Source organism: Pelophylax lessonae (assembly GCF_965119305.1).
Source record: "Pelophylax lessonae genome assembly, chromosome: 2".
Taxonomy (NCBI): domain Eukaryota; kingdom Metazoa; phylum Chordata; class Amphibia; order Anura; family Ranidae; genus Pelophylax; species Pelophylax lessonae.
This window is the reverse complement of record NC_138769.1, coordinates 485514819-485539935: the sequence shown is the minus strand read 5'-3', so window position 1 is coordinate 485539935 and position 25117 is coordinate 485514819. Positions and strand designations below refer to the sequence as shown.

The window sequence follows — 25117 nt, the reverse complement described above, 5'->3', positions numbered from 1 at the left end:
GTCTGGTATGGATTTTAGGGGGAACCCCACGCCATTTTTTTCAGCAATACCGACATAATCTGATATTAACCAAAGTGCCTATATATATATATATATATATATATATATATATATAAACTTTGTGGTATACACTGCACTATCTGATTTCAACAAAATGTAAAAAGCAAAAATCTCTCTCCCTGCCAGCAATGTATTATTAACTATAGAATTCCACTTATAAATCACCCTATGGCCAAGGGACTCAAACCCACAACCTCACAATTGCAAGCCTGGCATTCTACCACCTACGCCACCGTCAAGCATGCTTAACCACTTAAGCCCCGGAAGATTTTACCCCCTTCCTGACCAGGGCCTATTTTGCGATTCGGCACTGCGTGACTTTAACGGACAATTGCGCGGTCCTGTGATGCTGTACCTAAACGAAATTGACGTCCTTTTTTCCCACAAACAGAGCTTTCTTTTGGTGGTATTTTATCACCTGTGCGATTTTTTAATCATGCGCTATAAACAAAAAAAGAGCGTAAATTTTGCAAAAATAACAATATTTTTCACATTTTTTTATATGAAATTCCCCCCCAAAAAATGTAAAAATCAAAATTTTTTAACATTTTAGGCCAATTTGTTTTCTGCTACATATGTTTGGTAAAAAAAATCGCAAAAAGCGTATTTTGATTGGTTTGCGCAAAAGTTATTGCGTTTACTAACTAAGGGAAAGATTTTTGTCATTTTTGTTGTTTTTTTTAACGTGTAATGGCGGCGATCTACGATTTTTTTGCGGAACTGCGACATTGCAGCGGACAGATCGGACCCTTGACTGACATTTTTGACACTTTTGGGGTTACCAGTGACATTACTACAGTAATCAGTGCGATTTTTATTTTTTGCGATATTAATAAAAAAATGCGGCAATTTTGAAAAAACAATATTTTTCACATTTTTTTATACAGTATGAAATTCCCCCCAAAAAATGTAAAAATCAAAATGTTTTAACATTTTAGGCCAATTTGTTTTCTGCTACATATTTTTGATAAAAAAAAATCGCAATAAGCGTATTTTGATTGGTTTGCGCAAAAGTTATCGCAGCTACTAACTACGGGAAATTTATGTAATTTTTATTGTTTTTTATATATTTTTTTTTAACTAGTAATGGCGGCGATCTGCGATTTTTTTTGTGGGACTGCGACATTGCAGCGGACAGATCGGACCCTTGACTGACATTTTTGACACTTTTGGGGTTACCAGTGACATTACTACAGTAATCAGTGCTACACATATGCACTGTTACTGTAAAATGACACTGGCAGTGAAGGGGTTAACTTTTTTTTTTGAGAGGGAGGGGTTAAGTGTGTCCCTAGGGGCGCGTTTCTAACTGTGATTGGCTGTGGCTTGAGGTGTAAGAACAGTGATCAACGGTCCTACATAGTAGAACCGTATGATCACTATTCTTACACAGGGGAGAATGACAGGCGGCTTGTTTACATTAGCCGCCTGCCTTTCTCCCGGTGTAACGGACGATCGCGAGTGCCCGGCGGACATCGGGTCCGCCAGGCACACGCGCGGGGGGGTCCGTGACCGAGCGGGAGCGCGCATCCGGCGGCGCGCGCGCGCTCCCCAGAGCCTCAAAGGCTAGTGACGTACCGATACGTCACTTTGCCTGTGAGGGGCTGACCACCGCAGTATATGTACTTGCGGCGGCGGCAAGTGGTTAAGCTGCACACACTCTCCCTGCCTAACTAACTAACTAACTAACTAACTAACTAACTAACTAACTTCTATCTCACCCTACACACAGTGGATGAGATAGAAATAAGGGAGAGTGTTTTATGCTTACTCAGGCTTGACCGGTGGCATAGTTGGTAGAATACCAGACTTGTATTTGAGATGGTTGTGGGTTTTAATCCCCCTGGCCAGCAGGTGATTTATTGGAATCAGAGGTTAGAGTCCATGATAATGTGGGAACTTGAATTTCCCGTAAAGAAGCCCATTTGTTCGTCTTTTGACTTGAAGCTCATCTCTAGTAGAGATAGGGATAGAGCATAGCTAAATGCAGCATTAGTTACCTTTATTCAAAGTAAGAATATTGTAAAAAAAACGCCATCACAAAAGTAATGATGTCAAATGCATATCAAAGAAACTGCTTGTATTTATGGCACTCCTCCATTCTAATTGAGCCTGGGGCTACAGATGTAGTGAAACTGGCAAAGCCTTGCTGCCTGAGAGCAGCTCTGTTAGGTTCAGACTCCACATAGCAGAGTGAATGGAAGCCTGATGACGTGACTATCTGTCAAAGCCTCTCTCAGGTGGCGAAAGCTGGGCAGCCACAGTTAAACTATTAAAACATAGGAATACTTGCCTAATAGACTCTGCTTCTGATCTGGGTAAAAATACAGCAGCTCTGCCGTGTCATGTGGCTCAGTTCTCTATGTCTACTCCCTGGAAACTCCCATTTATATAACATTACAATCCTCCAGTTGGAGTTTCTGACCCAGTTAGCAGGAAATGAATAGGGAAAATGTATTTATCAATACAGACAGTAGAGGACAGCATATCCCTACATATGAGTTATTTTGCATTGTGTGTTTGTGTGGAGGTATGCATTTGACCATAGGCAGGGCTTTGCTTTCTCATGGCAGAGCCTCCAGCAAGGAGGATAGTAGCACAGTAGTGACATTCCCAAATCTCACTTCAAATGTGCTGCGTATGGAGGTTAGAGGCAGCAGTGCCTTAGATCTCACACTGCAAATATATATCTCCAAGACTGTAGGCACATTCAGGCAATAGCTTAGGCACCCTCACACACAAGAAAATGTACTGCTATAAAAATATAAATTTTTCAGAGTACTTCTTAGGCAGAATTAACATTTCTAAATACTCCTATAGCATAGCAAATCTTTACTTTTTTTTAACTCAGGCCACTTTAACATAACCCCTAACACAATGACTCCCAAAACGTAAAACTAACCTGATTTGACTCAAAATCGAAGTCCTAAAACCAATGAACCCCATGTATAAGGACCATACTACCTGCAAGGGATCTGAGTGTATTTAAAGCAAGTATGGGAAATGGTTTATATTGAGCAAGTACCTGTTTAAATATGTTAGGTGTGCTCCAGTAAAATAGGAAAAATTGCAATGCACTTTTAGTGTTAGTGAAACCAATATACAGTAAAGGTAGATAGAATAAAATATAGGCATTCCCTCTGTGTTTCATTTGCAAAGGCTTTAGTGCATTTTGGATGTATGCAGATAAAGCTGAGCTCCAGGATAGTTGCTAATTATCTTTGTAAAGTCCATGGTATCATTGTTTTTAAAGAACTGCAAATATGTGCAGGAGGAGATGTCAACAAACTGCTGGAACACATTGCAATTCCCATCATGCAATGGGAATTGTACCTGGCAATGGGCATGACCGAATATTGATGACACTTTCAGATGTCAATAATGCACAGCTAGAGGTGATATCAGTGACCCATATGTGTGAGCCTAGTAGCTTATTTACATAGTTTGACAGTCAATTTGGAAGTGACAGAGTGTATGGGCCTGTCGGTCAAGGCAGTGTTGTATTTAGGTTTTGTGCTGCCCTAGGCCTAATTAAACTTGTGCGGCCCCCAATTTAAATATGACCCACCCCTTCCTGTAAAAGCCACACACCTTTCTGTTTATGACCCGCCCTGTCATCTGTAAACCGCAGACCACAACCACAGTCTATCAGTGCCCATTAGTGTAGCCTCATTAGTTTCCATAAGTTCAGCCTCATTAGTGCAGCCCTATCAGTGCCCATCAGTGCAGCCTTCATCAGTGGCCATCAGTGCAGCCTATCAGTGCAGCCTATCAGTGCATCATATCAGTGCCCATCAATGCTGCCCTATCAGTGCAGCCCCATCAGTGCATCTTATCAGTGCCCATCAGCGCAGCCTCATCAGTGGCCATCAGTGCAAAATATCAGTGCCCATCACGGCAGGATATCAGTGCAGCCCCATCAGTGAAGCTTATCAGTGCCACCTCGTGCCCATCAGTGCAGCCTCATCAGTGCCTATCGGTGCAGCATATCAGTGCTGCCTTATCAGTGCAGCCTCATTAGTGCCCATCAGTGCAGTTTATCAGTACCCACCATTGCTGCCCCATCAGTGCAGCCTATTAGTACCCATCAGTGCAGCATATCAGTGCCCATCAGTGCAGCATATCAGTGCAGCTTATCAGTGCCACCTCATCAGTGGCCATCAGTGCAGCTTTATCAGTGCCCATTAGTATAGCCTTATGTCACTGGATTAGTAAGATTACTCCTTTCTTTAAAGATAATTGGGCTTGTGTTTGCTGCCACTGATTGTAATCATAAGATTTTTTCACTTATTTGTATAATGACTAGAAAGTACATAGTAATACAAATACAAATAAGTGAAATAACCAGTGGCAGCAAACACAAGTCCAAATATCTTGGAGCAATTTACTTAACCCAATGACATATTGCAATAGCACATATGAGGTGAGCAGGTCCAAAATATTATTGCAATCATATACAATTAAAAGTCCTAATTGTATATGATGCAATTCAATATGCTTGCTCAAGGACAAGGATGTTTAAAGAAATTAAAGTATATTATTGACATGATGCCTGCCATACCTGGGGGCGGAGGAGGGTAGGCGAAGCATTAGGCTGCAGTGCCACATTTATTAGCATTGGCGGCCATCGGGCCAGTTGTATTAAGTGTGGTCGGTGGCCTGCGGTCTGTCCAAATGTCCTCACTGGCCGGTATTATAATACCGGCAGGTAGCAGTGTGACAGCTTTATGGGGGTGCCAGACTGATTTTCCTCCTGTCCCTGCCCTTTGTCCCAATTCACCCTATAAGACTGGCACTATAATAAAAGTGTAGCGCAAGCTGGCGGAGACCCATTTCGTGCAGGAGTTGGGAGGAGGCTGGGTTTTTTGTGCGGGGTGCAGCTTTTTTGCTACCCCGCTGCAAAGTGCCACCCTAGGCCTGGGCATTGTTGGCCTAGGACAAGATACAGCACTGGGTCAAGGTATGATATCATTGTGGGTAAGGACAGACCAGGAGACTCTTGGTCTGTCAAATTGGGCAGCTACAGTTTGCAGGAAAGACCAATAATCTGAGATCCTGGATCTTCGTACTATAGTGAGCAAAGACATAATGGTGCCGCCACTGTTAGAATTAAAGTACAAGGGGGAAGTTACATGACCGGTGGCCCAGGGAAGGAGCGGGCACAGCGGCCACTTGTCTTACATAGATGTCAGGAACGCTAAGCTCTGGGAATGCTGCCTTTATTACCAGATATCAGTAGCTGCTGTTTGCTTGCTACAGTAAGACCACATTTGTTAAAGGTTAGAATTTATTTTTATAATACTTTTTTATCCCACTGAAATCAGGGAGGGCCAAAAATCTTTGGCTTGAGGGCAAAAGCAACCAACTAACCCTTTTATTGTTAGGACAGATTTCTGTGGGCTACAGAAAAGTGTAACATGTTGTCTGTTCCATGATACTGCTATGGCTGGTGGGAATGATGAAAGGTGGGTGTTCCTTAAAGCAGTTGTAAACCTCAAAAAAAAAAAAAAACCCTGCAAGACAAAGGCATAAGGATAATGAGCTAGTATGCATCGCATACTAGCTCATTATGAATTACTTACCTTAGAACGAAGCCCTGACACGGACCCCCGGACACTGCTGTGGGAGCTGACATGTTCCCTCGGCGTCTCTTCCGGGTTCGGCGGCTCCGGCGCTGTGATTGGCCGGAGCCGCGATGACGTCAATCCCGCGCATGCGCGCTGGATTCATTTTCCGGCAAGCTCCCGGCATGGAAAGCTGAAGGTCCGCCGGACCTTCAGAGTGCGTGAGTGGCTGCATGCAGTGCAAATATCTCCTAAACCGTGCCGGTTTAGGAGATATTAATTGTACCTACAGGTAAGCCTTATTATAGGCTTACCTGTAGTTAAAAGTGGAAAAAAGCGGTATACTACCGCTTTAAGGACATGGCTAATTGTTACACACTATTTTACATTGTTCCACATCAGCTTCCTTTGGGACACACTGCATTTGTTCACATGATATTTCAGAACAGCAAAATAAATTAAGGCTGGAAGACATTCCGCTGCCACGCTCTATTTTTTTTTGTAAGTTCTATAATGCCCAGAAGATGTCACTGACTGCAACTCTGGCTTTGATCATTCTCTAAAGGGTGAAATAATCTCCACACAGGGCCAACAATCAAACATCTTTTCACTGCCTAGGGGATAAATACCCCTGTTTCCCCAGGTTAGTCCTCTCTTGAATGAACCCTATCTTTTAAAGTGTTTCTAAAGCCTTACGTCTTTTTGCCATTAATGAATTCTATATATTAAGGTAAAAAACCTTCTGTGATGCATGTGGTTCCCAGCTACCCTTTATACTTTGAACCAGATCCCCATCCACAAAATCAACGCCTCTCACCGCTCTTGCTCTCCACACTGGACAGATTGGCTCTTGGTGCTTTCAATTAAGTTCTGTGATGAGGAATCAGGGTGTGAGGCCGAGCTGCATGGTCTGTGTAAATGGACGCAGACAAGTCAGCTTGGGAGCAAGCCTGCACGAGTCCCCCCATAGAAAGCAGCTTCCTTTGGGGGCACTCGCAGAGGAGGGGGAACCAGGAGTGCTTGCAGGGTACCCGAGAAGAGGAGGATCAGGGCTGCTCTGTGCAAAACCACTACACAAGCAGGTAAGTATAACATGTTTATAATATTAATGCAAAAAAGAAACAACGCTTTAATGTTACTTTAATGTTTAAGGGAGCACACAATTTAGTTGTGCCAGTAAAGTCCTTTCCACACCTACTTTCAAATTCATACAACCAGCTCTGCTTCTTTATACAGTAATTAGCATTACTATGAGAGCCCCTGACTTTAATGATTATGAATTTCAGATTTTGCTGCATAGGTAATACATTGAAACAACCAGGGCCGTCCTTAACACATGGCAAAAGGGGCAGCCGCCCCGGGCCCAGTCATTTTTTGTGGGGCCCAAAGCAGCTTCCCCTTGAACCCACACTGCCCACAAATAGTTGATAAGTGGATTTGGGAGGGCCCAAGAAAATGTTTGCCCAGGGTCCAATCAATAATAAAGATGGCCCTGGAAACTACAGTTTAAAATTTAACAAAATGGCAGAGCAAAAGAACAATTACGAATAGCAATAATGTATGTACACCAATACTCCAAAAACTAGTACATTTTTATTGTGTTTTACTCCTGTACAATCATTCATAAAGAAAAAGTAAGGCTAAAGAACCTAATAGAAGATAATGACCTCTATATTGCAGCAAATTTAGTGAAAAAGTAAGACTTTATTTAAAAACAATGCATTATGCTAACAAGTGCTGCAGAAATAATAGCAAAGCATCTTCAAACTATTTAATAAATGTAGGCAAGCAGCTGTTATTACCCTAAAAAACAACTGATGATGCCTAAAGGCATAGCATGCTAAATGATGATGAGTCTACTGTTTGTCCTAATGTAAAAATAGCATCAACATATCAATTTAATATGGGATAGTGGGGAAAAAGTAATTTGCTTTTATTTAATGCTGTATTTTATGTGTATATTTATCTTATTTATATTCAGCCAACATATTAGCATGCTGTCATCTATGGAGTACATTATGCTTCACAAGTGGAGTAACAGTTCTTTTTTTTGTGGAAATTTTCTCACAAAGGCCTTTTTTCATTAACCACTTGCCGACAGCCCAGTAGCAGTTTTACTAATGTATTTTTATATAAACTCTAATATATACCTGATCCTGCACTTCCTGGTAGGGGCGCACCACCTGGGGCTCACTCGTGCTGTGATTATACACAGATGGAGCTGATTAGTGGGTACGGCAGATTCAATGTCCACCGTCACCTGCTGATCATCCTGCAGAGAGGCAGAATGGCAGTCTGCCCATGTAAACAAGGCAGATTGCCATTCTGACAGGAGGGAATGCAAAGATCCTGTGTTCCTGCAAAGCAGGGACATGGATCCATGTATTTCCCTACTAAAAACACTGTAATAAAAGACAGGCTAGGCACACTGTTAACCCTTTGATCGCCCCTTGATGTTAACCCCCTTCCCAGCCAGTGTCATTAGTACAGTGACAGTGTATATTTTTAGCACTGATCACTGTATTAGTGTCACTGGTTCCTAAAAAAGTGTCAGTTAGTGTCCGATTTTCCACCACAATATTACAGTCCCTCTATAAGTCGCTGATTGCCGCCATTTCTAGTAAAATAATAAATAAATAAAAAGTCCATATATATATTCAATAGTTAGTAGACGCTATAACTTTTGCGCAAACCATCCAATATACGTTTATTGGAATTTTTTTTACCAAAAATATGTAGCAGAATACATTTTGGCCTAACTTGGTGAAGAAATTAGATTTTTTATTCGGATGTGTTTTATAGCAGAAAGTAAAACATTTTTTTTTTTTTTTCTATTTTTTCAAAATTGTTGGTCTTTTTTTGCTTATAGCACAAAAAATAAAAAACAGAGGTGATCAAATACTACCAAAATATTTGTGGAAAGAAAAGGACATACATGTTTTTGTTGGGTGCAGTGTCACACAACCACACAATTGTCAGTTAAAGTAACGCAGTGCCGTATCGCAAAAAATGGCCTGGTCATGAAGGGGGGTGAACCTTCCAGAGCTGAAGTGGATAAAAGTGAAAGCAATGTGGCAAGTGCAGTACATTTAAAGCAAACATTCAAAAATTGAATTTGTTAACATGTCTATAGTAAACTATTGATAGCTGAAGTATGATAGCTTATGGTAGGTTAAATGAATTAAAATAAAAATACCTATAAAGGGTATAAATGACTGTTATCAAAGGCTCCAAGATTTCTTTTATGGTTAACCTTATTGTTATGGTGAACCTTTCAAAGGTGACAGCCAACTATCTGGTGCACTTGTTTGTGACGATGACACACACCACTATATATATATATATATATATATATATATATATATATATATATATATATATATATATATATATATATATATATATATATATATATATATATATATATATATATATATATATATATATATATATATATATATGTATATATATAGTGCTATATAAAGGACAGCAATATTACACATTTGTGTAAAGAGAATCTCCACTGAGCAAGGCATTGCAGTGGCAATTATCTGTGACCTTGTGCGAAAAAAGCTGTATATTTTAACATAAAGTAGCTCCCTTTTGGTAGGCTTCAAAAATTTCCCAGTTTTTCTCTTGTTGAGCAAAATATTCAGCATTCAACTTTGCCTTTTGATTATGACAATGCATTTATCTCTCTATAGATAAACACATATGGTGAAGTGGATAAAAGGTTGTGCTAGCCATATAGAGACTGCTGCACCTGAAGCTCTCTGAATACCAGGAGGTGACAAATGAGTAAAAGAAATAAAGTACGCTATCTCGCTGTGAATGTATTAATAAGCTGCCAACGCTCAAAATGACAAGTTATTGTGCCCTCAAAAATAACGTACACACTAACACAAAAACATTTAAAAAAATGTTTTATTTGGAAACGGTGCATATAGACACTCATCAAAACATGTCCCTTCGGGGTTGATTTACTACAGGCAAATTCACTGTGCATTACAAGTGCATTTGGAAGTGAAGTCGCTGTAGATCTGAGAGGAACATCTGAAATGAGGGGAAGCTCTGTTGATTTATATCATCCAATCATGTGCAAGCAAAAATGCTGTTTTTTTATTTTCCTCGCATGTGCCCCTCAGATCTACAGCGACTGCACTTCCAAGTGCACTTGTAGTGCACAGTGGATTTGCCTTTAGTAAATAAACCCCAATGTGAGAAAAGTCATATTGCAAAAGCAAAAAAAGCATATGCAAATAGTTAATACTGCTTTATAAAAAAAAATAAATAAATAAAATGAAGTGGAAAAAGGCCAAAACAAAATCAAAAATTAGTCCCAAAAAGAACTCTATTATTTTTGGATCAATACAATAAAAAAAAGTCCCAAATAGTGTTGAGTTGGTGCTGGAATTATGCTAATCCTTAGCCTTCAAAGTGCTGCATGCATCACCAACAGGCTTAAGTAATAAATGGATGCTTACCAGACCCCAAGGGTCAATAGGCATATACGCTGCTCTCAGCTCAGAGACTTCAATCTGTGATCTTTGAGCTCTAAATCCCAGTTGAAGCCTTCTGAGGGAAAACATGTCAGGTTGAGACAGCCGTGACGTCAGCGTGCACAACACGTTTTTAAACGATAATGCACTATCAGTCCTCCTTTCATCTTTACATCTACCTGTGAGCCTGCAGCCTTTGACCATCAGGAGTTCCTTATAAGTGGCAACACAGATCGAAGTCTCTGAGCTGAGAGCAGCATATACACCTATTGACCCTTGGGGTCTGGTAAGCGGCCATTAATTACTTAAGCACGTCGGTGATGTATGCAGCACTTTAGGTTAAGGACTAGCATCATTTCGGCACCAACTCAACACTATTTGGGACTTTTTTTATTGTATTGATCGAGCAATAATAGAGCTCTTTTTGGGACAAATTGTTGGTTTTGTTTTGGCTTTTTTTCACTTAATTTTATTGTTTTTTATATATATATGTAGAGGCATTACCTATTTGCATATACTTTTTTGTGCCTTTGCAATATGACTTTTCTTCATTGTGACAAGTTTTAATAGTGTCTCTATGCACGGTTTAAAAAAAAATAAATAAATGTTTCAATTTTTTCCTGTTAGTGTGCACATTATTTTCAAGGGCACAATAACTTGAAATTTTGAGCGTTGGCAGCTCCATAAATACATTCACATCAAGACAGCGCACTTTATTTCTTTTACGGATAAACACATATGTTGGGGTGCTACAGTAACTGAGCTGCCGTATCCAGAGCAGGGTTCCCCAACCTTTTTTCGGTCAAGGCACCCTTTAGAATTGTGTACGATCTTGAGGTACACTAGTATGAGGGCTCATTCACACCTGGAGGTGTGTCTGCGCGTGCGCACTTTTTTGAGTGTTTACTTGCCATGTGTTTTTTTAATAGACTGATCTATGCTCCTCCCCTCCAAAATCTCCTTTTTTTAGGCAACAATTGTTTATGTTGACATCATTTGCTTCTCGCTAAACTAAACCTAGTGATTAATATATCTCCTTAATGTGCTGCCACTGCATAGGAAGGATGAACTCCACACTCATGTTCCTAAATTCTTGTCCTGCATTATATATTCAGTAGCTACTTATCTCTGCTAGTGTAATGTTTGAGCATGTACAGGGCAGAACTATCTTGATTGTATTAATATAATTAAGTTATTGTTATAATTTAAAAGTTCACAGCGTATCATTTCAGGCATATTTTCAGAGTTTTTCAGGTTTTTTTTTTTAGCGTTTTTTTTGGCGTTTTTCAGGCATTTTTGAAGGTGTTTGGAGGCAGGCATTGACATCTAACAAAAACACTTGTAATCTGCCAAAAAAAAAAAAAAAAAGCTCATGCACCTTTTCGAGCTTCAGGTGTTTTGCTTCAGGCAACAAAACGCTCATATGTGAACAGGGCAGTGTTAATTTTGTCGACTAAAACCGACTAAAACGTTTTCGTCGTCTAAATTAACACAATTTTAGTCGACTAAAATACGACTAAAACTAAAACAATTCAAATGACTAAAATATGACTAAAACTAAAATGGCATTTTAGTCTTAATACTAAAATACGACTAAAACTAAAATAGCATTTTAGTCAAACTAGATCGAAATTTGCTCCCAAAATTAACACTGGTGCATGCTCAAAGCTTAATACCATAAATAATAACATATTAGATTTTTCACTCCAGGACCAGCAGTAGTATATAATGAGTTTGGAAATTGTAGAGAAATGCTTAAATAATGCATTACAAATTACAATTGAACTACACCCATTCGATTATAGATGACAAAAATGAGTTTTATTCGACTAAAATGTAGGACGTTTTAGTCGACTAAAATGTACTGGAGTTTTAGTCGACTAAATACGACTAAAACTAAAACACTTGCAGAAGACTAAAATGGGACTAAAACTAAAATGCCATTTTAGTCCTAAGACTAAGACTAAAACTAAATTGAAATTTGCTGCCAAAATTAACACTGGAACAGGGGCCATTGAAATTAATGCTTGTTGGGCATTTTGAGACTTCAGAGATGAGCGTTTTTACGAGCTGAAAAACCCTCAGGTGTGAACAGGGCCTTAGGCCTTCTTCACAATGGTACTGTCAAACCAGCGTTTATATGTGTTTCAATTACATTTCTAAAGGAAATGAATTTTCAAACAAGAAAAGGATCTTACGCTGGTCCTTTTTAAATGTAGTTTCCAAGCACTATTATTTGTATACATGGGAGCCTGTACAATATGGCATTAATTTGTGATGAAGAAAGCAGTGTTAATTTTGGCAGCAAATTTCAATTTAGTTTTAGTCTTAGTCTTAGGACTAAAATGGCATTTTAGTTTTAGTCCCATTTTAGTCTTCTGCAAGTATATTTTAGTCGACTAAAACGCCCTACATTTTAGTCGACTAAAACGCCCTACATTTTAGTCGACTAAAACTCATTTTAGTCATCTATAATCAAATGGGTGTAGTTCAATTGTAATTTGTAATGCATTATTTAAGCATTTCTCTACAATTTCCAAACTCATTATATACTACTGCTGGTCCTGGAGTGAAAAATCTAATATGTTATTATTTATGCTTTGAGCATGCACCAGTGTTAATTTTTGGCAGCAAATTTCGATTTAGTTTTAGTTATAGTCTTTTGACTAAAATGCCATTTTAGTTTTAGTCGTATTTTAGTCTTAAGACTAAAATGCCATTTTAGTTTTAGTCGTATTTTAGTCCTCTGAATTGTGTTAGTCGACAAAAACGTTTTAGTCGGTTTTAGTCGACGAAATTAACACTGGAAGAAAGCTAAATGTTTCATGTTCTATTCAATTTTATTCAACACGTGTTAAATTGTATATTATTATTATTTTACAGGATTTATATAGCGCCAACAGTTTGCGCAGTGCTTTACAATATGAGGGAAGACAATACAGTTACAATACAATTCAAAACAGGAGAAATTGGAGGGCCCTGCTTATTAGAGCTTACAATCTAGAAGGGAAGGTCAAGTGAAACAAAAGGCAATAACTGTGGGGGGGTGAGCTGATGGAGAAAATGGAAGTATAGTTGTTAGGTGTGGGTAGGATAGGCTTCTCTAAAGAGGAGGGTTTTCAGAGATCGCCTAAAAGCTAATAGGGTAGGAGATAATCGGACAGATTGGGGTAAGGAGTTCCATAGGATTGGAGAGGCTCTGGAAAAGTCCTGGAGGCGAGCATGGGAGGAGGTGGCGAGGAAGCTAAAGAGCAGGAGGTTTTGAGAAGAGCAAAGAGAGTGATTAGGTTGGTATTTTGAGACTAGGTTAGTGGTGTAGTTGGAGGCTAAATTGTGGATGGCTTTGTAAGATGTTGTCAGTATTTTGAATTTAATTTGTTGGGTGAGCGGAAGCCAGTGGAGGAATTGACAGAGAGGAGCAGCGGACACTGAGCGATTGGTAAGGTGGATGAGTCTGGCGGCAGCATTCATGATGGATTGAAGTGGGGATAGCCTGTGTATAGGTAAGCCAATGAGAAGGGAGTTGCAGTAGTCGAGGCACGAGATGACCAGGGAGTGAACTAGGAGCTTTGTTGTGTCATTGGTTAGAAAGGGGTGTATTTTGGAGATGTTGCGGAGGCTGAGGTGGCAAGATTTGGACAGCGATTGGATGTGGGCCTTGGAGTTCAGAGTCCAGAACTTCACCTAGGACCTTGGCATGCGTGGATGGGCTGATAGTTGTGCCATCGATTTTGACAGAGAAATAAGGGGAATAGGCATGTGGTGGAGGAAAAATTATAAGTTCTGTTTTGGATAGTTTGAGTTTGAGGAAGTGGTGTAACATCCAGACTAAATTGTGTATTGTAAAAGCACACCTGCAGCCATCACATAGGTGGATTTTTTCTAAACTGATGTTGTTTATGAGTAACTATGAAAAATCCAGCTAAAAACGGTGCATTGAAAAGCTTTTTTTTTATTTTTTTATCAATGCGTACCTACCCTTAAAAAAGCTATATTGGTTTTTGTACTGTAAAGAATATAAATAACAGAGGTATTACCATGAGCAGATAGCAACGGTTTAAGTGGAAAGGTGGTGGAAAATTAAAAACTAAAAAGGGATTAAGATTTTTTTTTTTTTTAACTGGGAATGACGCAAGTACATGGTTGAAATAACAATAAGATGCACAATTAATTGCTAAGTTATTGTAATATAAAGGAACACAATTTTGAGTGAAATGAACTGGTTATATGTTTGCTGTGCCGCCCCCTGAATTATATTGACAATGCAATTGTATTTGTGTTTATTTTCTATGTATTGTACAGAAGATAAAATGGTTTTTAAAAAAAAAAAAAAAGGTTAATTACAGCATACCAATTCTCAGTTGTGGTGGCTGTATTCGTTTTCTTTGTTAGGTGTACCGTATTTTCCTTTATTACCATCTGGTGATACAGCCAGTGACACACTTCCTGTCTTAGGGTGTCTCCACTCTGAATAGAGGAGCAACAGAGACACCCGTGGACAGTAGCATTGTCAGTGTAGGGAGAGGGTAGTGTTAGATGCATTAGCAGATTTAGATGTACTTGACTCAAAATAAAGCCAAACTCCAGCTAACAGTTTTTAAGCAGTTACACCAGCAGTTTTTTTTTTTTCTTTTGGAATAAAGGTTTTACATACATGAATAAAAGCTGACCATTGTAAGCACCCCTGCCAGTGGTAAGTAGATGTCTCAAAAACCGAACTGCCATTTTTGCTGGACAGCTTTGGTCTTTTAAGGGAAGATAAAAAATGACAGACCTACTTGCAAAATTACCAGGTTAAAAAAACATAAAAAAAGCAAATGCAGCCACCACATCTAAGAATAATACATTCTTGCTTTTAGGTTTAATGCCTCTATAAGATAGTACTACAACTTTTTGTTTTTGGTCCTAAATATACTGGTGCATAGCAGCTAAGAAGCAGAAAGCAATGAATACATGTTGATACAGAAGTCCAAAACCACTTACAATTAGAATAATCACTACCACAGACTTTGGGTTTGAGTACGCCCCCTTTCTGAACTTCCATCTGGAGTACACTACTTGGAAAGTCCCCCTGGCCCCTTCCTCAGAACTTTATATACTGTGATGCCAAGCAACACTGCATGCATTGATGTTATTATAGGACCCTGCTAAGGCAAGGTGACTTCTGACAACAGAAAAGAGGGGGCAGCGAAAATGGGTCCAACTAAGTAGAAGGAACGCAACGTTTTAAACAAAAAGCAATCACTTTAAATGTGTATTGTTATGCTGCCACCCTGTGGCATTTTTATGGGTATCCTTCTTTTGTACAATGCAATTTCATCCTCCCCCATTGTGAGATACTACTATCTTTCATGCAAGAGATACATTCCTAACCAACATTTACTACATATATTGTATCCCTGAGCCTTTCTGCATGCAATAAAGATATTCATGGATGCAGAGCATTTGGCGAGTTCATCTACCTAATGAAGATTGCCGGCAGTGATTGTCTCTGCTCCATTAAGGCTAGGCATAGATGTCTTAGGAAGAAATAATTCACTATTAAAACAACTGAAGTCAGAATACTTATGAATAATACTAGAACACTGTGCTAAAAAAATATATGTTTCCAATATGCAGAAATTTAAAAAAATCTTTTTATTTCCAATTTTTTCTTCAACAGATTTTGCTGAGCTTGTTTGTGGCTGTTATTTTGGACAATTTGGAGCTTGATGAAGATTTAAAAAAGCTTAAGCAGGTAATCCATACTAATAATAGGATATTTTTTTCTTTAGGTTTTCAGTGGACTTAGTTTAAACTAGTTTTCTTCTAATGGTGTGACACCCACACATGTGCTTACAGATTCCCCCTCTGCCTTTATTAGCATCCATGGCAACTAACAAGGAGGTACTGCCAGCCCTAATGTACCTGGCTCAGGCTCTATTGCAGGGGTGGGGAACCTTTCGGGTTAGAACATCATTCGGGGGCCGTACAAAATTATCAACTTAAAAACTAGCCTGTTACATTTGGTCAAACATTTAATTAACTCACCCCATGTGATGGCTGGAACTGCTTCTCTTTGGTGAGGTGTGTGATGTTAGCTGGTATTGATAATGTTGCTACTCACAACTGGTTTTCCAGGTTTGCGTCGGTCAGTATGGAGCGCAGTGGTCTCTTTGTGGTGGTAAGTTTTGAAAAGAACTGCTGGTGGGTACTGCTGGTGGGTACTGCTGGCTGGTACCGCTGGTGGTTATTGCTGGTGGGAAATTCTGGCTGGTACTGCTGTGGGTACTGCTGGCTGGTACTGCTGGCTCAGGCTGGTAGTGCTGGCTTATACTGCTGTGAGTACTGCTGGTGGGAAATGCTGGCTAGAGACTCAGGAGCGGCGCCGCACTGAAGGAAGATAGAGGCGATGCGACTGCCCCCCTTCTGTGATGCTGCCCTCCTGCAACACTTTCCCCACCTGTCCCGCTGCCCTCTATCTGTCCCACTGCCTCCCTCTTGTCCTGCTGCCCCCTCTTGTCCCACTGCCCCCTTCCTGTCCCACTGCCCCTCTTTCATCAAGCTGCCCCTCCTATAATGTCGCTCCCCAAACTGTTCCACTGCCCCCTCCCATAAAAATTCCACCTCCTGTCCCACTGCCTCCCGCCTGTTCCACTGCCCCCCCTCTTTTCCCACTTCCCCCTCCTGTCCTGCTGACCCCCTCTCATGCAGCTGCCCCCTCCTGCCCTGCTGACACCTCTTGTCCCGCTGCTCTTCTCCTGTGACATTACCCTCTCCTGTCCCACTAACCCCCACCTGTCATACTACTCCCTTCCTGTCCTACTGCCCCCTACCTGTCCCACTGCACCCCTTCCTTTCACCCACCTATCCCCATGTCCCTCATCTATCCCCCATCCCCCTGCCCCCCTCCTGTGGTGGAAGGAGTTGGGACTGGAGGAGTAGGAGGACACGGGATGGAGGAGATGGGACTGGAGTAGGAATAGGATGTAGGCGATGGGACTGGAGGAGTAGGACATGGTATGGAGGAGATCTGAATATAGGAGTAGGAATACATTGGATGGAGGAGATAGAACTTCAGGAGGAGGAGGATGTAGGGTGGAGGAGATGGGACTGGAGGAGGAGGAGGAGGAGGAAGCGGGATAGAGGAGATAGGACTGGAGTAGGAGTACATGGGATTGAGGAGATGGGGCTGGAAGAGGAGAAGGACGTGGGATGGAGGAGATAGGACTCAAGGAGGAAGAGGACATGGGATGGAGGAGGACATGGGATGGGGTAGATGAGACTGGATGAGGTGGACATGGGTTGGGCCTTTGTGGGATGGCCAGTGGGCAGATTGGGTGGGAGGGCCAGTGGACGGGCCCCAGGGAATGTTGGTGGTCAGACCTGGGGGGCCCAGGCCTAAAGCTGTGTAAAGGGCCCCAACATTTCTGATGGCTGCCCTAGGTGCTAGCTGCTCACATTATAAATTATCACACATAGCAGCTCACAAGGCATAATACATTATGGTATTTATATCCACTAATATTACTAGTCACAGTGGATATGTATCCACAGCCATTGGGACTAAATAAATTCTCATACGTATACACATAGTGTGAGGGCTGCTTCTGACTAAAGTATAGGGTATAGACCAACCCAATTTTCAACCAAATCACTGGATATGGAAACCACATCTACTGATCAGAGCATTTGGTCAATTCAAAAACACAATATATGGGCTCAAAATGTTAGATTGTTACTTACTTTTAGTGAAATAAAAGTCTCTTTAATAGAGAGATACAAACATCAGTAAAATCTGACAGGGGCCTAACCCCACACAAATGGTATCCAAACCTACATAAATTACTTTAGATGCTAAATGATATGCTCATCCAGCTTTCTTATGCATTATTGAACATGCTCCTAGTTTGACAGGGTGGTCTCACTTATTCTTTTGGTCAATCCTTTTTTTGTAAATAAACACTGGAAAAAATACAAGTGTGTATCATTTTTTAATCATACAAAGATATACATCTAAATATGCATGAAATAATAGTTATAATTGTGGAGTAATTAAAAGATTAGACTTATACATCCTCTCCATAAGTCTCTGGTCATTACAGCAGTTATAAAGGTACTTGTTTTTTCTTACAATACCAAACATGAAATGCTTACCTGCTTTGTGCAAAGGTTTTGCACAGAGGAGCCCTGAACCTCCTCCGACACAGTGCTCCATGCTCCTCCTTTTGTGAGTCTGCCTACACAGCCTGGCTTGGCTCCACACCCCTGCTCTTTGCTTACAGGATTTGATTGACAGCAGCAGGAGTCCAATACTCCCACTCCTGCCTTCGTGCCCTGTGAGGAGAGAGAGCAGCACTGGGTCAAGATCAGGCTCAGGTAAGTATTTAAGGGGATGGCTGGAGGAAACTGCCATTGAAAGGTGTTTTTTTATCTTGAAACATAGAATGCATTAAGGTAAAAAACTGATTGCCTTTAGAACCACTTTAAGGACGTTCAGGAGGTAACTATCATTGCCAAATGGACCAGTGCAGGAAATAGCCATGGTCTCACTTATTCTTTACCAGACTTAAAAGTATTTTCCCTCTATCGGTGCACAGTATCTTTGTTGTACAGTATTGCCATGCTTGTCTGAAATAGGCTTGTATAATTTCAAAGCACATTAGACTTTATAAAAGAAAATGTCTGAAAGAGGAACTTTTTATGTTCCCATGGAAAACAGATCCCTCTTTCAGTTTCTATCTACATTAGAAACACAAAAATATTTATTTAGTAAGATGCTGTTGGCAACATCATACAGTTGCATAGTTCCTTTAAAATTACGTAGACCAAAATAAACTTCATATTTTTTGCTAAACATTTAGTTAAGCTCTGATTGCAGAGAACCATTATAAAAGGGAAACACAACAGTAATTACATGGAAAGAGAAAACACTGTCAACTTCAATCAGATCAATAATTTCCCTGTATGAATTTTGACCATTAAGGTAATACCTTGAATATGCATCGTAACTAACTAGACAGACCATTTATAGAGACAGCATAACATGTTATTTTGAGAGAATAATTAGGTTTTTGCTACAATAAACATTTCAGCATATGTGAATAAAAGTCAATGCATTTCTAAAGAGCCTGGTTAAAAACTGTTCCTATTAAGTCAGGGACAAAAGATAATGAGGTTGATTGTAACTCTTAGTAAAGTGAGCCTGTGTTCACCTCAAACAGCCAGTCATGGGAACTTCTTCTGCACATTACTTAAAGTTTAAGCAAACAAGTTCACTTTGCTGGCACTAAAAAATATTCCTAATAGATTCACCTTTAATCTGTGGTTATAAAACATAATTTAATGTTCACTTCCATGAGGGTTTCCAGATTAATCCTAACAAGAAATGGGTATATAATTTTTAATTATCACAAATAATATTTTAAAATGTCATGATGGTGGTAGTCTTTTTTTGTGAGCAATACATATTATAGAAAATATTATTATAATATAGAAAATATTATAATATAGAAAATATTATTTCTTTAAAAAATTGTTAGATTGTACAGGGCCAAGATACAGGTAGTATCAAGGGTTAGTGTCACAATGCTCACAGGATAAAATCTTGAGCATGCATGTATTAGGGGGAAGCGACCCCACAGCAAAATTAATTAAAAAGCTACACAATAAACCTAAGCCCCTAATGAAGAAGATGACTCCAGCAACTCTCTGCTCCGCTGATTCATTCCTATGTCATGAATGGTGGCACGGGACGCCTGCCTTAACACGCTTGTGAACTTTAAAGGCATCCCAGTTTAGTCCGTATGGTTCAATTTTGAGTTGGCCCACCCTTTGCAAGGCTTAGCTCGCAGCCTCTGCTCTAATTCATCCCAAAGTAGAGATCGACCGATTATCGGCAACACCGATATATCGAGGGCCGATATGCACTTTCCCCATTATATCGGAATCGGCCTTTGGATTTACCAATATTGCCAATATTGCCGTGACGTCATTGCGTATGTTGAGACGCGCCTCTGCGCACTGGGCAGCTTCTGCGGCCTTCTTAGGCCGCCTCCCTCAGTCTCGATACAGTGTGTTTTACCTGCCGTGGCCACACTGGAGTCTGCTCTGCAATGCACACTGTGCACACAGTCGGTCGGGACAGTGAGTGATCTTTTAGTTCTATCAAAGACCAGTCACAGACACAGTGCACGTGTAACGCAGCTGCCGTGGTCACCCACCACCCACAACTGCCTGGTGCCAGCCAGCCACCCAGTCCCACACACCCACAGGCCTACTAGCCAGTCAGCCACAGGCCCTGCCTGTACCTGCCAGCCACCCACCGGCACTGGGCCTGTACCTGCCAGCCACCCACCACACAGGGTGCCAGCCAGCCAGCAAAGGGTGCCAGCCAGCCACCCGCCACAGGGTGACAGCCAGCCAGCCACCGACCACAGGGTGCCAGCCAGCCACCAATGGGGTGCCACGCCACGCACCCACCTAAGGGTTCCAGCCAGCCACCCACCCACCAAATAGTTCCAGCCAGACAGCCACCCACCACAGGGTGCCAGCCAGCCAGCCAGCTACCCACCAAAGGGTGCCAGCTAGCAAGCCACCCACCACAGGGTGCCAGCCAGCCACCCATCCACTCACCACAGGGTGCCATCCAGCAAGCCACCACAGGGTGCCAGCCAGACACCCACCACAGGTTGCAAGCCAGCCAGCCAGCCACCAAAGGGTGCCAGCCAGACACCCACCAAAGGGTGCCAGCCACCACAGGGTGCCAGCCAGCCAGCCATCCACCCACCACAGGGTGCCAGCTGGCCACCCACCCACCACAGGGTGCCAGCCAGCCACCCACCCACCACAAGGTGCCAGCCAGCCAGCTACCCACCAAGGGTGCCAGCCACTCATCACCACAGGGTGCCAGCCAGCCATTTTGTTTAAGCTTATATTAGTGTCTTTTCAAGTTTCAATGGAGATGGATGGAGATAGAAAAATAATTAAAAGTGTGGTCTGGAACTATTTCTCTTCTCCATCCCCAGGAAAATCATCATCACTGTGCAAGACTTGCAAAAACAATGTAAGCATGGGATCAATACCTGCAAAACCAAAATATGTCTAATCTTTGGGACCATCTAAGAGTTAATCATGTTGAATTGTGTAATGCAGGACAGAAAAAACAACATGAATCACAAGGTGAAATATCCCTATCCCAGGCAACAATAACAGTTATGTTTCAGAAAAAAAAACAGGTGGCTAAAATCTGATGGAAGATCCCAAATGCCGGACAGAGTAATCACAGAGATGATCTGATAACCAGCCATTTACAATAGTGTCTGACTCTGGATTTCAGTGGTTAGTGTCCATGCTTGATGCAAGGACACACTGAAGAGTGACAAATTTAATCGAACTGAAATGCTGCAAAAGATTCACCAACAGGTCGTTGAGAAAATAAAGTCTATGCTGAAACCAGAAAATGCTGGCAACTCACTTTCATTCACGACTGATTGCTGGTCAGGACAAACAGAATCATTAATGAGTCTTACATGCCACTTCATTGACAGCAGATGGATAAGAAGGCATTTGGTGTTGAATACAAAAGTGATGCTAGGATCCCACTCTGGGGAGTACATTAAAGAAATGTTTCTAGGCATGCTACAAGAATGGCGAATCACCAAAGACCGAGTGATGCTTGTGTTGCGAGACAGTGGGGCGAACATAGTTAAAGGTATGAGACTAGCTGAAATGTCAGACCTCAGTTGTATGGCACACACTCTCCAACTTGTGATAAATGATGGTCTGTCAAACCAGAAAGTATTGCTTGACATTATTAGTATGCTGAAGAAGTGTGCAGGCCATTTCCACCATTCTGTTCTTGCCAAGCAGCTACTGAGGTGCGTTCAGGAAGACCTTGGCCTACCCAAAAACAACTTTATACAGGCTGTTCCAACACAATGGAACTCAACGCTACACATGTTACAAAGGATGCTGAAACAGAAGCGAGCTCTCACTATATATTCTGGTGAATATGGACTTGGAGGACATTCTTGTCCTACTGCTGATCAGTGGGACATAGTAGCCAACATTATTGAGATGCTCCTACCCATTGAGGAAGTGACACTAGAGGTGAGTCATTACGACTCATCTGTGTCCTATGTCATCCCATGTGTGAGAGTGCTAAAGATGCTTATTCAACGGGAAGGACCCAACACACGTGGCATTAAAGCATGTAGGCAGGCCATGAGGGACAGCCTTGGCAAACGGTTTGAGAAGCATGAGGAGAATAAAAATGTTGTGCTGGCATGTCTTTTGGATCCTCGATACAAGAACCATCCTTTCTCTTCTGATGAGGTATTGGCCAAGGCAAAACAATGACTGACAGAAGAGATTCAAGTTCAACGGAAGGTGCAGGAGGTTCCTCCTGACGAAAAGAAAAGTCAAGAAGAGAAGGTTTCTGAGGGGGGAGAGCAGGATGCAGGAGAAAAATGTCCAAAAAGACCACCTACAAAAGAGAAAATTTATTGTGGTGAAATAGATGCCATGTTCAGTGTTTTATTGGGGCCTCATACGGAGGATTCTTCTCAATCTGCAAAAATGACCCTGGATGATGAACCTCATCTCTATTTGAAGGAACCAGTAATTGACAGAAAAAGTGATCCTCTTCAGTGGTGGAAAGAAAATGAGGCATGCTACAAAAGACTTGCTTCTCATGCTAGAAGATACATTTCTGCTCCTCCTTCCTCTGTACCAAGTGAGCGTGTTTTTAGTCAAGTGACAGTAATTTATTAATGTTTTGCTTTCTACACTATAATATTGTTCTACTTAACTGGGAGTATTGATTTGAAAGTGTAGTAGTAGTGTCTGTCCACCAGTCCACTGAGTCCACTCCAATCCACTGTCTAGCTTTTTTCTAGCTATTTGTCAGTCAGTCAGTCAGTGCACAAGTGCTAGAAAAAAAGCTAGACAGTGGATTGGAGTCAGTGGACTATTGCTGCAGTAGTGCATCACTCACTGCTGCAATAATTTGAAATCACTACTGCAGTAGTGATTTAAAATGATTGCAGTGAGTGAGTGCCCTACTGCAGCGGTAGTCCACTGACTCCACTTCAGTCCAATCCACTGTGTAGCTTTTGTGTTGCCTAGCTTTTTTTCTAGCAGTTTTGCACTGACTGCAGTAGTTGCAGTGAGTGCCATACTGCGGACTGCAGAGGTAGTCCACTGACTCCAGCCCAATCCCTTGTGTAGCTGTTGTGCTGCCTATCTTTTTTTCTAGCAGTTTTGCAGTGACTGCAGTAGTTGCAGTGAGTGCCCTACTGCAGAGGTAGTCCACTGACTCCAATCCAATCCACTGTCTAGCTGTTGTCTAGCTTCTTTTCTAGCAGTTTTGCACTGACTGCACTGCGGTAGTGATTTAAAATTATTGCAGTGATTGAGTGCACTACTGCAGCAGTTTATTATGCATTAATGCACAATCAGAATGTGAAACTAAATGTCCCTGCAATTGAAGTTTTCCTATCAGTTCTCATGCAGTTAAAGTGTGAAGAACGAGCCCTTAATGTTAAAATTATTAATAAATAAAGTTTTACATGTTCAGAAACAGATTTGTGTCGAAATGTGTTTATTTAGCAAAATTTTAATTGTGCAAAAATATCGGCCAATATCGGCCGATACCGATATGCGATGGTCAAAGTATCGGTGTTGGCAACGAAAAACCGCTATTGGTCGATCACTATCCCAAAGTTCCTCCACTCCATCCATGTCTTTATAGACCTTGCTTTGTGCACTGGTCCAAATAATTTGGTGTAGGGGGGGATTATGGTGTGGGGTTGTTTTTTACGGGTTGGGCTTGACCCCTTAGTTCCAGTGAAGGGAACACTTAAGGTGTCAGAATGCCAAGACATTTTGGACATTTTCTTGCTCCCAACTTTGTGGGAACAGTTTGGGGATGGCCCCTTCTTGTTCCAACATGACTGCGCACCAGTGCACAATGCAAGGTCCATAAAGACATGGATGAGCAAGTTTGTGGTGGAGGAACTTGACTGTCCTGCACCTCAACCCGATAGAAGGGATGAATTAGAGCAGAGATTGCAAGCCAAGCCTTCTCGTCTAACATCAGAGCCCGACCTCACAAATTCGCTTCTGAAAGAACGGTCAAACATTCCCATGGACACACTTGTGGTCAGCCTTCCCAGAAGAGTTTAAGCTGTTATAGCTGCAAAGGGTGGGCCAACTCAATATTGAACCATACTGACTAAGACTGGGATGCCATTAAAGTTCACATGCATGTAAAGGCAGGAGTCCCAACACTTTTGACAATATAGTGTGTGTATTTTTATATATATATATATATATATATATATATATATATATATATATATATATCTATGTAGCACCACCCCCGAGGGAGCTGCTGGTTAAGTTTTTGGGTCTACGTCCTGCCTACCAACCCTCAAACGTGGTTCGAACCCTCCCTAGGCACAACTGACACAATATAAATTAATAATAACACCAGAGGACTATTAAGGAGCAAAAATTGGTAGCAAAGTGTGGGGCCAGGATGGGATTTTAAGGGTACCGTTATATAACTAATAAAAGAGATGTATCTACAGGGATAGCTAAAAAGTATATAATTTTATTATATCACATAGAATGAAAAAAATAATACAAATACAAATACAAGGACATTACTGTTACAAGATAATATGATACATCATCATAGTAACAACAGAATTGATAAAATATCGTCAAAGATAATTTCCTTGAAATGTGGACAGGACTCGTCATGGGTCACAGTTAGTCTGGAGGTGCCAGAACTGGTATGTGTCCCTCTAGTCGTTCCAAATACCACTACCCGACATGTTTCGCGGTAATACCGCTTCTTCAGGGGTATAAAGGATGTAACTTGATAAAAAGCCACTAAAGAATGACAAAAGTAGGTACATGATTATCATACATATATAAAAGCGTGTGTACATATACATGTTCGTTTTGCTGTTTCGAATATCGGTGTGTGTCAAGTATGGAGCAGTT

At 41.1% G+C, this 25117-nt stretch overlaps 1 protein-coding gene across 2 annotated transcripts in view; it reads left to right on the top strand.

Annotated features, from left to right (window-relative positions):
* Window positions 1–25117, top strand: part of NALCN (sodium leak channel, non-selective) — an 897007-nt gene that overhangs the window by 556603 nt on the left and 315287 nt on the right. For both annotated transcript variants that reach the window (XM_082245388.1, XM_082245387.1), the window contains one exon: window positions 15786–15860. In XM_082245388.1, coding sequence (XP_082101514.1) covers window positions 15786–15860 — 75 coding nt within the window. The remainder of the gene's footprint in view (window positions 1–15785; window positions 15861–25117) is intronic.